The following is a 16463-nucleotide window of genomic DNA, read 5'->3' as shown; positions in this document are numbered from 1 at the left end:
ATGAATTTATTGACCACTCACGTTCATACATCCTCTTTTTGGAAATGTATGTCCAAATTTTTGCCCATTTAAAACACTGAGTTGTTTGTCATTTTGTTATTGCCTTTAGGAGTTCTTTACATAATTTAGATATGTGTTATGTCATACATGATATGTTCCTCAAGTTGAAGGCTTGTCTTTTCATTTGCTTAACCATGTTTTTGGATGAAAATAAGATTTTAATTTCACTGCATTCCAACTTACCAATATTTCTTTTACAGTTATTGTTTATTGTGTCCTAAGAAATCTTTACTCAACCCCATTTAGAAAGATATTCACATTGTATTCCCTGGTAGCATTATCTTTTACCTTTAAGCTTCAATTCATCTCAAGTTAATTTTTGTTTATAATATGAGGTAAGATCAAAGTTCACTTTTCCCTTAGTTGGCTTAACCCTGTTTATTAGATTTTTCTTTTTTTCATTGAATTTCATTGGTGCTTAGAAGAATCAACTGTCTGTGTAGGTATATCTATCTATTTCTGGCCTCTGTACTCTGTTTCATCAATAGACTTTTTTTCCCCCCATGTTTATAGTGTGGAGTCTTTCAATCTGTGAGCATGATATAGTTCTCTATTTATTAAGTCGTCTTCTTCAATTTCTTTCAATAATTTATTTTAGTTTTTAGTGCAGAGTTTTAATTAATTGCTTACACTAAATTAATTCATAGGTTCTTTTACTTTTGGTACTATTCATAATATATAGACAAAAAACGGATTTTTGTATATTGATCATACGTTCTGAGATCTGACTAAATTCACCTCTCAGGCGCTCAGTTGGTAGAATGCTTGACTCTCATGCACAAGGCTCTGGGTTCAATGCCTAGTACCGCAAAAAAAAAAAGAAAAAAAAATTAAATTCACCTCTCAAGTCTGTTTTTCTATTGGTAAATTATAATTACACATAATAGTGGGTTTTATTGTTACATATTCATACATGCACATAAATGTGGTTTGATCAATTTTATTCCCCATGGTAGTGGGGTTTTAAAAATATTTATATTCTTTTAGTTTCTCTATGTCCACCATCTTGTTACCTCCAAATAAATACAGTTTTACTCCTTTCCAATATTTATGTCTTTGTTTCTCTTAAATGCCTTATGACATGGTTAGCAGCTCCAGTGTGATGTTAATCAGAAATGGCAGAGCCTGCATCCTTCCCTTACCCCCAGGTTAGGGGGAATGCATTTAATATTAATATTTCACCATTATGGAGGCTTTCCTTAGATGCCTTTTATCAAATTGAGTTTCTCTTTTATTTCTAGTTTTATGAAACCTTAAAACAACTCATAAGTGGCTGTTGAATTTTTTCAAGTACTTTTTCTGCAGTTATTGAATTCATTAGATGATTTTCTCCTTAAATCTTTTAATTACATTGATTACATTTGTGAATTACACTGATTAATTTTAGAATCTCAAAGTAACTTGGCATTACTAGAATGAAACCAATATAGTCATAAATATTTTATCCTTTTTATATTGCTGGATTTAATTTTCCAATTTTTTTAAGGCCTGTATATCTAATATATGAGGGATATTGGTTTAAGTATTATTTTTATTGAATTGTCTCTTATCAGGTTTTGCTATCAGGGTCATGGTAGCTTATATGATGAGTTAGAATGTAAAAGAATTTGTGTCATATTGGATTTATTTCTTCCTTAAATATTTGATAGATTTCACCTGTAATGTCACTTGGACTTGGGGTTCTTTTGTGGAAAATTTTCAAATAAGAATTCCATTTTGTTTTATACGTGCATATATAGATCTTCCATTTATTCTATCAGTTGGGGTAAGTTGCATTTTTAAAGGAATTTTTTTCATGTCATCATCATTGTTGAATTTGTTGACATAAAGTTATTCATGAGCCTTTAGCTGTAGGACCTGATTATATTCTCTCTCTCATTTTTGATGTTGAGAGTTTGTGAAGGTTGGCCAATTTTTAAAAAAATCAATACCACTAAGGCTTTACCAAAGATATTGATGTTTTCAAAATGTAAACCTTTGGCTTTGCTGATTTTTGCTATTTATTTGTTTTCTGTTTTATTTAATTGTTCTCTTGTTAGTGTCTTTGGGTTTACTTTGTTACTTTTTAGCATCCTCATGTGGATACTTAGGTCACGGTTTTAGATCTTTATTTTTTTCTAATGTAAACATTTAAAATTATGAATTTCTTCTTCATACCGCTTTAGTTGTGCTCCTCCAAATTTTAAAATATTATTTTCTTTGCCATTTACTTTAAGGTACTTTCTAATTTCCTTTGCAAATTCTTCTTTGATCCTAGGGTTATTAAAATGTTGATTAATTCCCAAATGTACATGAATTTTCTATATATCTTTTTATTATTGATTTCTAGTTTACATGACTGTGGTGAAGATCCACAATATGATATCAGTCTTTTGAAATTTACTGACTCATTTTATTGCACGGTATGTGGTCTGTCTTGATGAATGATCTGTAAATGCTCGAATAGAATGTGTACTCTTAGTTTTGGGACATAATATTCCATAAACATGAAATCAAGTTGGCTGGTAATGCTCAACATCTTATGTGTCTTTGTTAATTTGTATGTTCTTTATCATTTACTAAGAAATATTCAGGTCTCCAACTAAGGTGGTTCATTTCCTCTTCTTCAGTTTTGTCAATTTCTAAATATTCCTATATATCTTCCTATATATTTTCAAGCTCTATTATTAGGAACATACATAGAAACATACAGAAATTCAGAATTTTTGTGTGTTCTTGATGAATTAACTCTTTTATTCTTATAAAATATCCCTTTTAATCTCTATGGATGCTCTTTGTTTTGAAACTATTTTGACTGATGATAATAAACCCACTAGTTTTTAAATAATTACCATTTATAATTAATTGCAATACCTGTTTTTGTGCTTTTACTTTCAAACTGTGTCTTTTTGTATTTCACCCACGTGCATCTCTTAAGTACAGCACATAGGGAATTTGTGCTTCCCTCTCCATAACGTTGGACTCTGCTCCCATAGAAGGAACTTTCCCATTAGGTTTACGATAAGACTCGCCATTGAATTTTCAAGCTATAGCTGCCGTCTAGTTACTTCAGATTTCTCATGCCAGGAGACCAAGAGCCAAATAAAAGAGTTACCATCTTAGCAGGAATAATTGACTCTGATCATCATAAGGGTGATGCAGTTTTTTGAACAGTGAATCATTCTTTACTACACATGGTGTGGCCTCACTGAACCCTAGCTATGTATCCTGTGATTGTCCTCTTAAAGACTGCCTTTTATTCTACACATCTTACCCTACCACAAACATCCTCTAATAGCATAGTTGTCCTGGCCATATGGGCCAAAGCAACAGCTTGGACCATAACTTGCACCATAGCTTGGTTCTGCTGAAGAGCTTATTCTCTTACGTACTTACTGCATTGGGGTAGGGACTTCCTTCCTGAGGATCTGGCCTGTCATGTAGTTGATGTGTTCAGAAAACTGGTTCTGGACTATAGCCAGAAGGTATCGTGATTTTTTTCCTGGGGAAGCTGCCCTCCTGATTGTCCATCCTTGATTTCCTTTGGCTGAATGGTTTGGACATGCCCTTGTTGGCGGCCTGCATCTCCATATGTCTTTGGCTCTAGGGATGCTGTGTTGTATTAACCATCTCCATAACTCTGTGAGCCAGGCTACCCTGGCTGCCCTCCCTTCTAACCTCACTGCTCATCACAATAATTGCTGCTTCTTCAGTTAAGTATTTCCAGCCGGCCTTTATTTTGAAATATTACCATCCTCATTACTATCAGTAATCCCAGTTTTATAACCCCATCTCCTACTTTCAACTCTGGCCTACAGAGGAGAGTCACTAGTGAGCTTCCTAGGGATGCTGATGCCCTCCCATAATCCACCCCACTTCCCACACCTACTTCTTTTTTAAATTTCTGAGCCAAGTGGGGTGGGTGTGAGAATATCTGGTGGAGGCTGCCCCAGTCCCAGACCCAGAGAGTAGAGAGATTCTACTCTCTCGGTAATTTTCTAGTTTTGTCCTGATGACAATTTTTCTCACAGCCTTTTCAGTATGGGAACCATGTGATGTGCATGCTGTCATCTGTGGCCTGGAGGGTCATATGCCAGGTAGCTGCTCCTTTCATAAATCCCCACAGCCTACTTGTGGTCCCCAGGGGCAGAGAGGTACACAAAGACCTGCTGGTTTCTTTGCAATCCTTTCAAGACCTCCTGCTCACATTAATGCCCAAACTCCCACTGCATGCTCATACTGTGAGCTGCTGGTCTCCCGCCTGCATTCCAAAGGGTGATCTAGAGTTTCCTTCAGCCCGTCATGACCAGCAATCTTCTCTGCTATCCAGTGGGCTGAATCACACCTTCTCCTATGAAGTCTGACTCCTTTCTAAGTTTGTCATTCTTGGAGTGATCTTCCTCTTCCCTAGGATACCATATAGTTTCCTTAGATTTTGTGCTTGTGATTTTATCACAGTTAATGATTCTTTCTATTAAATTTCTCCTGCTTAATTTACTGTGTGGTTTTTATCTCTTGATTGGACCCAAACTGTTATATCTTAACATATGTATATAGCTATGAAGCCATCATGATCAAGATAATGAATGTGTTTTTACCCATTTATCATCCAGCCTTCATTTACCCATGTAAATGTTGATTAGTTTTTTTGTCACTACAGGTTAGTTTGCATTTTCTAGAATTTTATATAAATAAACTTACATAGTATATATTCTTTTAAAAAATCTAGTTTCTTTTCCTCAGAATAATTATTTTTCCACTCACTCACTTTATTATGTATATTTAATAAATTGTTCCTTTTTATTGTTGAGTTGTGTTTCATTATATGAACATACCAGAGTCTACTATGTTGTAGTTCACTTGTTGATGGACATTTGGGTTGATGAAAAATTTGACCATTATAAATAAAGCCAATATGATTTTTCACATATAAGTCTTTGTTTGGACCTATGTTTTCAGGTTCTTTTGGTAAATATTTAAGATTGGTATGGCTAGATTATAAAGTAGATATGGATTTAGCTTTCAACTGCAGAACTGTTTTCCAAAGCAGAGGCACCATTTTATATTCCAATCAGTAATATATGAAAGTTCCAGTTGCTTGGAATCTTGCTACAACTTGATATGGTCCATTTTTTAAACTTTAGCTACTCTCTTAGGCTTGTAGTGGTGTCTAATTGTGGTTTTAATTTGCATTTCCCTGATCACTAATGTTGTCATGCCTCTTTCCATGTGTTTCTTTGCCATTCATGTATCTTTGTTGATAAAATGTTTGCTAAACATCTTAAAGATCAGTTGTTAGTCTTCTTGTCACTGAGTTGTAAGAGTTCATCATGTAGTCTAGGTGCAAGTTCTTGGTCAGACTTACGTTTTGCCATATTTTCTCCCAGTCTATCACTTAGCTTTTTATTTTCATGACAATGTCTTTTTAAAGGCAAAAGATTTTAATTTTGAAGAAGTCAAATTTATCAATATTTTTATTTCACAGCTTTAATGGCTTCTTTAAGAAATTTGTGTCAAATCCAAGATCCCTAACCTTTTCTTCTATGTCTTCTTTTGGAAGTGTCATAGTGTACAGTGTCTTCATATTAGCTTTACTAACAATCCTTTACTGTTCTCGAATTTCTTGTTTATATGTTTCTGATGATGACATGAATCACTTTGGCTTTCATCTTTTCTTCACAGGTACAAATGGATACAGGAGACTAATGGATAAAAATATATGAAATCAAGATTGTGCTAGAAATTCAGGCCATATGATTACACAAAATATATGCCCCATTTCCCACCCCATAATGTAGGAATAATTTAGAGGAAAAATAATAAGAGTAACAATTTATTGAATAAGTACCAAGTCAAATACTGCACTGAGATTTTTAAATTTAAGGTATAAAATATATTGTTTTATACTAAAAATGACTTTGTATAAATTGTCTTAACATTCTCTATTTTTTTTTAGTACCAATGAGAATATTGTACTATAAGGAAGTTAAATAAATTGGTCAGGTTATCTGGTCAGTTCTATCTAATACTAAAGTGTTTCTTTATTTCTTTCTTTCTTCATTTATTTATTTTGAGGTCTGGGGAGCAAACCCAGGGGTGCTTTACCACTGAGTTACATTCCCAGTTATTATTTATTTATTTATTTGAGATAGGGTCTCACTCTGTTGCTCAGGCTACCCTTGAACTTGTGTGATCTTTCTGTCTTAGCCTCTTGAGGAGCTTGGGTTACATGTGTGACCCTCGCTTGGCTATGAGAGGAACATTTTAAATTGTAGCTTTCCTCATGTGCTACCACTGAGTGAGGTGGGAGTGTATAGTGTGAAGAGATTTAATGTGGGCTGGGGTCCCAACTTTTTGACTTAATTTTGTATTTAGGTAATTTTGTATTCATTTCTTCTTCTGTAAAAAATGGGGACAAGATCATTTTCAGAGGGGTTTTGATGGCTTAAGTAAGTTTACTTATGTAAATAATATCAATAATACCTAATACTTATTAAGTGCCTACTCTGTGATAAATACTCATAAAACCACCTTATGAGTTAACTCATATTTAACATTAACTACTGTTAAAAAAGTAAACTGAGGCATAATAACATTTTAAAGAGTTTGAATAAGAAGCAGTTCAAGAATTGGGGAACACCAGACCAAAAAAGGCTTAGTTTTCCAATAACAAAAACGTGAGAGGCAAGTATTTACTGGGAAAATGAAGAGGCAAAATAAAGAAATTATTTGATTGGTTTGCAATTACAAACTTGTCCTTTTAAGGTACTTTGTTGGAAAGCCCCCAGTCACATAATCATAGGTTAATCGACTGTTTGTGATTGACTGGGGTTAAGTTTTATTTCTGCCAGTATAAATATTTATTTGAAATGTTAAGTTCCACTTATATTTACAGTTATGACTCAAGGTAGGTTTCACCTGTGTTTGCAATTGAAGCCAGATTAAGGCTATTTTTAAGGTTTAGTTGGTTTGGTTTACTTAGAAAGTTTGCTTTAACTGCACAGGATGAACTAGGTACTATTATTATCATCATCATCATTTTGCAGAGGAGAAAATGAAGCCCAGAGGGAAAAAGATACTTGTCCATGGCAACAGCAGAAAACAGAGATGCTGGGCCTGAGCCCAGGCAGCCTGACTCCCCCAGCCTGTGCACCTAAGTCAGTGCAGCCTGGCATTGAGTGAACTTGCATGAGTATTTCGTTGGCACCCCCACTGTCCCCCCCCACCACAACTTATCCTTTCCTTTTTTTTTTTTTTTAAACAGGAAGTGTCTTTTCGAACCTGTTCTTTGGTAACTAGTGTACTAAATCTGGGATGACTAGGAGAGTCCTTAATCTGGTCTGGTTGCTCTAGGTCCCAGTTTTGACTCTGGGCAGCTTTGTGACCTTGGGCAAGGAAGTTTCACCTCCCCAAGTCCCACCTTTCTCTTATATAAAATGTCCACGGAAGGGGGTACTAGTTAATTTCCAAGGCCCTTTCTGGCTCTCACATTCCTCACGTTTGTGATTCTGTGATTAAGTTCCTGGAAGGTTTAAGTGCTGATAAAAGTGCCATTAAGTTCTGTATACTCAACAGTGGCAGCCGTCTGTTACCTAAGATACCTGGCCTAGCAGTTACCTGCAGGGCTGGGGGCGGGGTGAGGGGGGTGGAAGGGAAAGGCTCCTTGTCTGGCAATGGTGTGCTGCACCTTAATAGAGGGAGGCCTGCCAGCATTGTGCAGGGTAACTGACTTTCTTCTAATTTCTGGGCCATGGTATACTGACGCTGACAAAGAAAGCTTCCCAACAAGAGAACCTTGTGCAGTAAGTTCCTCAGGCAAGTGAGTGGAGATAATTGAGACAGGACTGAATGAGGCTCAGGCAGAGAAACTTGGAGGACAGACCTATTTGGGTGATGAACTGGTTGACCCAAGGCCCCTCTGTCTATCATTTCTTGACCTCAGGTCAGAGTGATAGAAAGGGGGAAGGCTACCAAGGCAGCTGGGGAGGCTCCTGCCCTGAAGTCTTAGAGAAGAATGAGCAATTGTTTGTCCCACACGGGCTGGTCATTCACCTGCCTAAATGCTCAGGGCTAGGAGAGAGAGTAGTCTGTGATATGCTGGGACATACTTTGAGCTACATTTCTCCCCCTTCTAATGTCTCAGCTTTCAGAGACATGCTTTCTTTGGCGACAAGGCACACAGAACTTCCACCCCCCACCAACAAATATGACAAATTGATCAGAGAAAAAATATTCTCCAAATGGAGAATATTATTCACTGATCAAGCTCTTACTGTGTTCCAGGTATTGTGTGAGGCACCCAGGATACCTGGACAATTGAGACAGAGTCCTTGCCCTCAATAAAGTGATGGCCTAGTATAAACTCTAAAGCTGAATCTTTTAAAAAATATTTTATTTCTAAAGTTGAATCTTAAAGGCTATTGCAGCAGCAATGTCCCTGGCCCCCTGCCTTAATGAGTGCTTCTGATACAAGGAGTGCTGGTTAAGAACTTTTAGTCCCCTTATGGGAAAGAGTTGGAGTATTGGTTTTGTCACCCATGGCCCATGATGACGGTGGACAAGTTATTTACGCTATTTTTTGCATCTTAACTTCTAAAATTGTTCTTTGGGGATAATATATGTAAAAGACAAAGAAGTCGGCAATTTTTAATTTTTTAAAGTGTCAATGCAAGGTTTATGAACAAATGCATATAAGCACCAGGCAAACAGGAGGTATTTAGAAAGCAACTTTGGGATTATTGGTAGATTCTGTATTCCTTTGTGTTCCTCTAGGGCAAGACTGACAGGTATCTCTATCAAACCATCAAGAGTATTTATGAATTACAAAATTCATAAAGCTAATCCAGGAGAATTGAACTACTACTAGGAGACATTAGCGGTCCCCTTAGTCCACAGCAGAACCCAGGGATCAGAAAAAATAAGCAAAGATATAGAATACCACAGTGATATAATGAATATAAAAAAGATCTAACTGATACAGCTTTCTATCTTCATATTATGAGGACAGAGAAACATCTTTTCTCAAGAGGACAGGGGACATTGACAAAAACTGACCACAGAGAGATCCTAGATAAATCTTCCAAAGGAAGCAGATCAGATGACATTGATTTCAATGCAATAAAACTAGAAATTAAAAACGAAAGGGGTACATATAAATCACTTGTGTAAGAACTCTCAAGTAACTCTTGGGGCAAAGAAGAAATCAAAAGGGATATTGTATGATATCAATATATGTTCTATTACCGAAGGTCACACAACTAACAGCCACAGAGGTTTGACTGCTAGAATCTGGGTCTCCTGAGTCATTAAGACACGGAATGGTTTCAGAGCCTGGACAAGTCTCCCTGAGCCTCGGTTTCCCACATCTGTCAAATGATCTTGAGGGTTTCTGGGGTCTCGGTTCAGTGGCAGGGCTGAGCTGTGAGGGGAATGGGAGGGGTGGGCGAGCGGGAGGCGCGGCAGAAACTCCCACTTTCTGGGAAGTCGAGGAGGGTGCGGGTATTAAGAGGGGGCAGCAGAGGGCGCTGGGTCGCTGGCCTGCGCCCGCGCCTGCCATTGGTCGGGGCTGGGGCGCTGGGCTGGAGAGTTGGTGGAAAGTGACAAGTTGAGCAAGAGAGGGAGCGCGGAGAGCGGGAGGAGCCGCCACAGCCTCCACCGAGGGGCCTCCGGGACGGCCGCCCCGGGCGCAGTTACGCTTTTCTCGAGTCCGAGCGGAGGAGACTTGCAGTCCAGGACAGTGATTTGGAAAGGTCGGAACTGAGCGGCCGGCCGAGGCGAGACTGAAGCCAGAGGGCTGGTAAGGGACCGCGCTCCCGGGGTCCGGAGACGGCCCGGCGGAGGCGAGGGAGCGGTTAGAGGGACAAAGAGCTTTGCAAACGCCTCCGGCATCCTGCAATCTCAAGCGGCCGGGACGAGGTGGCCGGGAGCCTGGGGAGAGCCCGTGGATGTTCTGCGCGCCGCCGGGGAGCCGCCGCCGCCGCCGCCGCCGCGAGGGGAGGAATGCACCGGCCGCGCCGCCGCGGGACGCGCCAGCCGCTGCTGCCGCTGCTGGCCGCGCTGCTGCTGGCCGCGCGCGGGGCTGCTGCTCAAGGTAAGAAACGCCCGCTCCGACCCCCAGCGTCCCTCAGTCCGCCAGCCAGCGCGCGGGGCACTCGGCAGGCGCCGCGCCCGCCTCGGCGGAGGGGACCGGCTACTCGCCCGGGATCTTGCCAGCGCGCCTCCGGGCCGCGGGGGAGTCAGGCGATGACTGGCCCTGGAGACCCGCGGCGGGTCCGGGGGATGCCCGGGAATTTGCTCCTTCACACCGTGCATCGGTTGTCAGTGCTGACAGGAAGCGTAGAGGGCTTTGAGGGTCGTGGGGTGATCGGGACACTTCCGCGCTGTTCGTCTCCCCATCTCTTCCTGGACTCTTAGAGACCCCAAACCGCTGTTCAGGCAATCTATCCAGCGGTCCACGAGGGGTTTGCATGTTCAGAGGTGCCTGTGAGAGCCCAGGCGGTCCGCGAACCAGCGCAAACAAAAGCCCTGTGCTCCTGGGGCTCCCGCGGCCTTGCATCTCCACAGCCCCGGCCTCCGGCCCTCCCGAGGGTCACCATGGAGGCCGAAACGTGTACGCTGCTGACGCTGCTGCCACTTTGTGCAAAATGTGCTGTCAGGGGCGACCTGAGCCTCCGAAGTGTTCTGGGTGTGCACGTGTGTGTGTGTGTGTGTGTGTGTGTGTGTGTGTGTGTTACAGTCGAGGGGGGAAAAGCCATCTAATGCATACTTGATTTTGGTAATCTCCAAAGACAATCGCAACAGTTAGAGAAAAGACTCCACCGCCAGCCGGAGCGTCTTAGTTCGCTGCGGGAAGCTGGGATCCTTGCTGCGTTTGAGCCGGTACACAATGAGAGGGAAGAGCCCGGCTGCGCCTGTGGAGACAACCGATTCATTCTTTGGAGGTTGGAGGGGGAAAGTTGATTAAAGTCTCCGGGGTCTTGGGCCTCACTTTTAACATGCATCCCTTGAGGAGGTGGTGCTGAAGCCCTGGGGTTCTTCCCTCCCCCACCCGCAGCCCCCAAACCTGTCGGTATAACTAGGTCCCTGCTCCTTTATCACGCATCTTTCATTTTTAATTTGGCGCTGTGTTTAGGTAAAGAAAAGGCTGTGGCTTACTTAAGAGTTAAGGGGGGAAAGACCCATTGACTACGTAGATTGTGACGGCAAAATTAGTTTTTACTAAAACTCAACTTATAATGTTCTTGGTAGAAAGAACTCTGGAGGGAAGTCGTGTGTGAATTCTGATTTCTTAGAGATGATTTTGGGAAGTGGGAGCAGCGTTCACAGAGGATGATTCTGAAACTGATCCTGCAGTGTGGTTGTGCTAATCTGGAAGCTCCTCGGGGTAAATACAGCTCCTAATTGTGATGAAGATGTACATCAGCGGGGAGTGCTTCTTCCTGATGGAAAATCCTAATGAAATGTAAACAGTTTGGTCACATGGATGTTTTGCTTGGTGATGCCAAACATCTGGCCCTGTGCCACAACACCTGGGTGAAAAGTAGAAAATGGGCCCCTCTGCCAACACAACCTAAACATCCTTCTGAAGTCCAGTTGCCCAGCAAATTGAGGCGGAGATAACCAGGGGGATTCTGTCTAAGGTAGGACTCCTGGCTTGGGACCTTAATTAATTTGGTTATTTCCTCTGTGGACTTCTTTGCTTTGTACTTAACCTTTCAGCAGTGATTGCTTTTAGATGATAGCCCCTGGCGGGAGGGAGGGAGAGGAGGCGGGAGGATTTCACCTTTTTTGGTAATCTGCCTTTAAATAAATGTCCATGCAATGATTTTGTTGAGTTTAAGACACTTTTGTTACGGGCACCCACTCAGATTTTGTCTTCTTTTACCCTTTATAGGGCTTAAAAAAGTTTTTTTTTAAAAGAAGAGTTTTGCCTCTTTTGCATTTTTCTCCCTCTGTAGCAATGAACTCAAACCTGTTATTATTGTCTTATAAGTTTCTTTCCATTTCTGTGAAGGTTTGCTCTTTTCTCTGGGGCTAAGATTTCTAGTGGACCTCAGATGGGCTTTCATCTGAGCTTCCTAAGGTAGCTGAGGTAGTTCAGGAAATCAGCTAAAGAGGATAAGTTTCACTTATTAATAAAAAAAAAATACTCAGCATTTCTGCCATCACTTTTCTATTTTATTGGCCAGGAGAAGAAATGTTTAAATGTGTTGTTTCTGGCACATCCGTTGTTGCTTTCCCAATGTACCTCTTACCTACTCAAAGTTCAGTTTCTCTAGGAAGCTGAAGTCCCATCTCTGCTCCCAGAACTCAAGGCTTCAGGAACCTGTCTAAACTTTTCTCAGAATCTGTTGGTTCTGTGCCTGCCACTGTGTTTGCTGTCATTTTGTAAGCCTTCCTTTGCCATTTGAATAGGTGTCCTGTCTACTTTTAGAATAGGAGTCTCCCGAGGGCAATACGACCCTCAGCTTTGCTGGTGAAAACACTGAGGGTCCAAGGCAGCAAGCCTCCTCTCTATTTGAGATGCCTGAAAATCCTACCTGACTGGCTAGGGGGAGCCACTCGGAGGCAGGAAGAGGGTGTCTGTGGGCAAGCTACCTCTGGCAGTGTTGTAGGAATCTTTGATTTCCAATTTAATATCATACCTGTTAGGCTGTTTTGTTACTCTGATGCCTGGAATAATCTGCCTGATATTTAATTAGGAGTCCTTTTAAAACCTCAGCTTTGGGGGCTGGGGATATAGCTCAGTTGGTAGAGTGCTTGCCTTGCAAGCACAGCGCCCTGGGTTCAAATCCCCAGCACCGTGAAAAAAAAAAAACCCTCAGTTTTGTTCTGTCCATCCTCCATCCTCTTCATGGTGAACATAGGCTCCAAGTTAGACTTTTGGAGTTTCTGAATATGTTACTTGCATCCAAATTAGCATCAGATTTGGCCATGGTTTGATGATGAACACCTACCCCCACTTCAAATATTTTGAAAATTTCACACAGTGTCCAATGGAGAACCACATGCTTTGTAGACCATATGTATATTGATGTGAATGTTTAGCTACATAAAATGGCATGTATGTGTGTGTGTGTGTGTGTGTGTATATATATATATATATATATATAGAGAGAGAGAGAGAGAGAGAAAGTAGTTCTAGATTTTTGTTGAATGAACAGAGAATAATAATTTTGGTTGTATGTAAAATTCTGCTATGATCTGCAACATGCCATATTTTCAAAGATTTTTCCCTTTATCTGCCACGTCTTCTGATATGAAGGCACTTAGTGGAACTTGACACTATAGCTTAATGGCTACCAGCACAGGCTTTGGTGTTTGACAGACCTGGGTTTGAATCTTTTCTCTTCCATGTGGTGGGTATGTTGATTAGTCTCTCTGAGCCTCACAGGAATTTTTTGAGATTTAAGTGAAACCATACACGTGAAGTACTGGAGAAGAGCACTAGCCTAGAGGTGGGGTACGTGAAATTGAGGATCTGTGAACCCCTAGAAATAATATTCATGTACGTTTTCATGGTTTTTAGGTATAATCAGATTTTCCAAGATAACTGCAAAGATAGGACCACTGCCGTGCTTGATGCTGGGGCAGAGAGTTGGCTGCCTGGGTCGGTTGAAAGGTACTGAGTATTGGCTGGAGGACCTGCAGTGACTGTGGGATCTTAGCTGTAGGATCCAGCTATTCCATGGAGGCTCTGCCTCTCACTTCCTCTCACTTCCACTTTCCCTCTCTCCAGGTGGGCTGTTCAGTGGGCCTGGAAGAAGCTGAGGGATGGTACCAAGTCCCTGTGACCTCGACTGCGATTGCATGTCCCTGAACCCAAGCATTTTGAGATGCCCCATTTGTGCAATTTATTTGACACTTGATATAATCCTTTCAGTGACTGTTCTAAGCCTTTTAACAATACTAACTCACCGAATCTTCACAGCACCACCATAGGGGAGATGGCATAACCAGATCATTTTAAAGATAGGTGAATGTAAGTGCAGAGAGGTTAAGTTCTTTTCTTAAAGTCATACAGCCAGGATGTGGCTTTGCTGGGCTTACAAGCCCTCATAGTTGATACATTTATTTCAACTAACTACTGTCATAGGTCTCTCCTAGCTTAATTCTTACAGTTTATATTCCTTAACTGTATAGACCAGTGGTTTCCCCATGTTTTCCAAAGGAACTCAAGGCAAGTTTTCTTTCCCTTCACCTGGAGTATATAAGAAATGATTTGGAGACAGCCTATTCCAGTTTTCCTTCTGGTGCTGGACTTAGCCAGTCTTGCTGTAACTCGGAGATAGATTGGAAGCGCCTGGGATAGCCTGGGCTTCTGGATCTGGAGGAATTGCATTTTTGTAACGAACTGTAACTTTGATGCGGTTTGAGGAGTGTGTCTGGCAGTTCCTTCCAACTAGTGATGAGCTATATTTTGATGAAGTGCCTTTGTATTTGCATCTTGGTATATAACTTGGTGTGTGGGGGGGTCGTTGATTTATAGGAGTGCTCTCTGGAGGGAGAGCAGATTGCCAGCTCAGTGTTCCAGTGAGGACCAGATCCTGGCAGATCCAACCCTAACTGGGAAGCACTCAAATCTTGGAGGCCTCTTTTTCAAACAGAAGGACTTGGGCTGTGACAGGAGAGACTGTTCTGTGGACACATGAAGAGAAAGGAATAGTCTTCTAGGAGTCTGAGAAAGTTCTCTGGAGTTGGAGGGGGAGGGGAGGGGGGAACTCTTCGAAAATCCTTAACTAAATGCAGCTGCTTGTTACACGGAGCCTGACTTGCATGCCAGGAATATCTAAAAAGCTAACGAATACAAAATAAAAATAAACAGCAGTAAAAAGGCTCTCTCTTTGTTGCAGTAAGCTCAGTTGGGGTTTTCAGTGTGTTTAGGAATGGGATAATTGTGGCATCCACTTTATTTTGGTAAGGCAGAGAAACGCGCATTGATGTTATGTCCCTGGGATGCCCCACCACCTGAACCTCCCCCCAACACACACTCCATGTCAGGGCTTGGACATCCACAGGGCCGGAGGCTTCAACTGTTGCCCTGAGTGAATTACACTGGAAGAGGGCAGATAATTTAATGGGATAATCTTGGCAGAGCTAGCCAATTTCACACCCCATCTCTCACTAATAGAAAGGCAGAAGAAGGCTACAACATCCTCAGATGAAAAGCTTGTATAAAAAGGTCCTGCTTAACAGTAACTGTCTGTCCATAAATAAGGTTCTATGGAGTTTTGATCCAGAAACTGTTATTAAATACTGATAAGCGAAGTCTCATAATGTTTGGCTTCTTTACATTTCCTTTCCCCCCTCTTTTCTCCATAAAACCATAGTTTTTTTTTTTTTTCTCAAAAAAGCCTACAAGATCCACCAGTCCAGACTGTTTATTTTTTTAAGGATTTCTATGTAGAATGGACCTTCTTTGATAGCCATTTAAAGAGGTGGCCTGGTGTAACAGTGGGCTTTGAACCTGATAGATAGGGTTTACACTGAGGCTTGCTGCTTACTTGGGCAAAGTTACTTACCATCTGAGCCTCTGTTTTCTTATCTGTAAAATGGGTTTAACACTCATAACTGACTTACTGGAATTTTATGAAAGATGTCATGGACAGAAAGCTCCCAACAGTGCCTGGGACTTGGTGAATGTGTGGCATGTTAGCCGTTGTCATGATCCAGGGCTTACTGGAGAAATCAGAAGATTTGACTCCAAATCAAGGATCATTATGCTGGGAGATGCAACCAAGGCTCTGAGTGTAGCATGTTTTATGGTATTTTGAGACTCTTGAGTGTTTTGTTTTATAGGAAGCTTGTAGACACTCTGGATCTGAGCAGTCCTCAAACCAGTGCTGGGGACCCCATGGGAGGAGATTCCACAGTGCAGATCTGCAGAGCCTTAAAACAAAGACTTTTTTCAGAGCCAAGAGCTCTTTGGGGAAGAGCAACCCCTCCCTGGTGTTTGGTGTAATTCCAGAATCCTGCAATGGGGGATGTTACATTTCAGGGACCTCCACTTGTAATCTGACCGTTTTTAGCTCCAATATCCAAATAATCTTGCTGAGCACGACTTGAAAGAGAAGGATAATGGCCAGAGGAAAGAATCCTGAGGTGCTCTGTTAGCCATTTAAAATTTCTGAGTACAAAAAAAGTTCATGTTACCCAAAGAGAGAAGAGTAATGAAGTGTGTGGGAAGGGGGAAGGGTGATAGCAAGAACCTGTGAACACTAGGCAGAGTTCGTGTTTTTTATTTTTGTTTTTCAACAGTTATAGTTTGTCATTCAATGCGTTTTAACTAACCTCTATTATATGTTTATTATTTGTAAGATACTGCGTTAGTGCCTAGGAATAAAACATTATTTCTGGTCTCTTGCAAAGCGGAAGAGAAATTCTTACTATTTTGAGCACCTACTACGGGCCCAGTATCTCTCTTT

General features: G+C 41.3%; 1 protein-coding gene across 2 annotated transcripts in view; it reads left to right on the top strand.

Annotated features, from left to right (window-relative positions):
- Positions 1-9618: 9618 nt before the first annotated feature.
- The window catches only part of Ror1 (receptor tyrosine kinase like orphan receptor 1), a 378032-nt gene continuing 371187 nt past the window's right edge, over positions 9619-16463 (top strand). For both annotated transcript variants that reach the window (XM_047518297.1, XM_047518315.1), the window contains exon 1: positions 9619-10129. In XM_047518297.1, coding sequence (XP_047374253.1) covers positions 10039-10129 — 91 coding nt within the window. In that variant the 5' untranslated portion in view covers positions 9619-10038. The remainder of the gene's footprint in view (positions 10130-16463) is intronic.

This window comes from Sciurus carolinensis, chromosome 1 (assembly GCF_902686445.1).
Source record: "Sciurus carolinensis chromosome 1, mSciCar1.2, whole genome shotgun sequence".
NCBI classification, from domain to species: Eukaryota; Metazoa; Chordata; class Mammalia; order Rodentia; family Sciuridae; genus Sciurus; species Sciurus carolinensis.
This window is presented reverse-complemented; position numbering and strand designations above follow the sequence as displayed.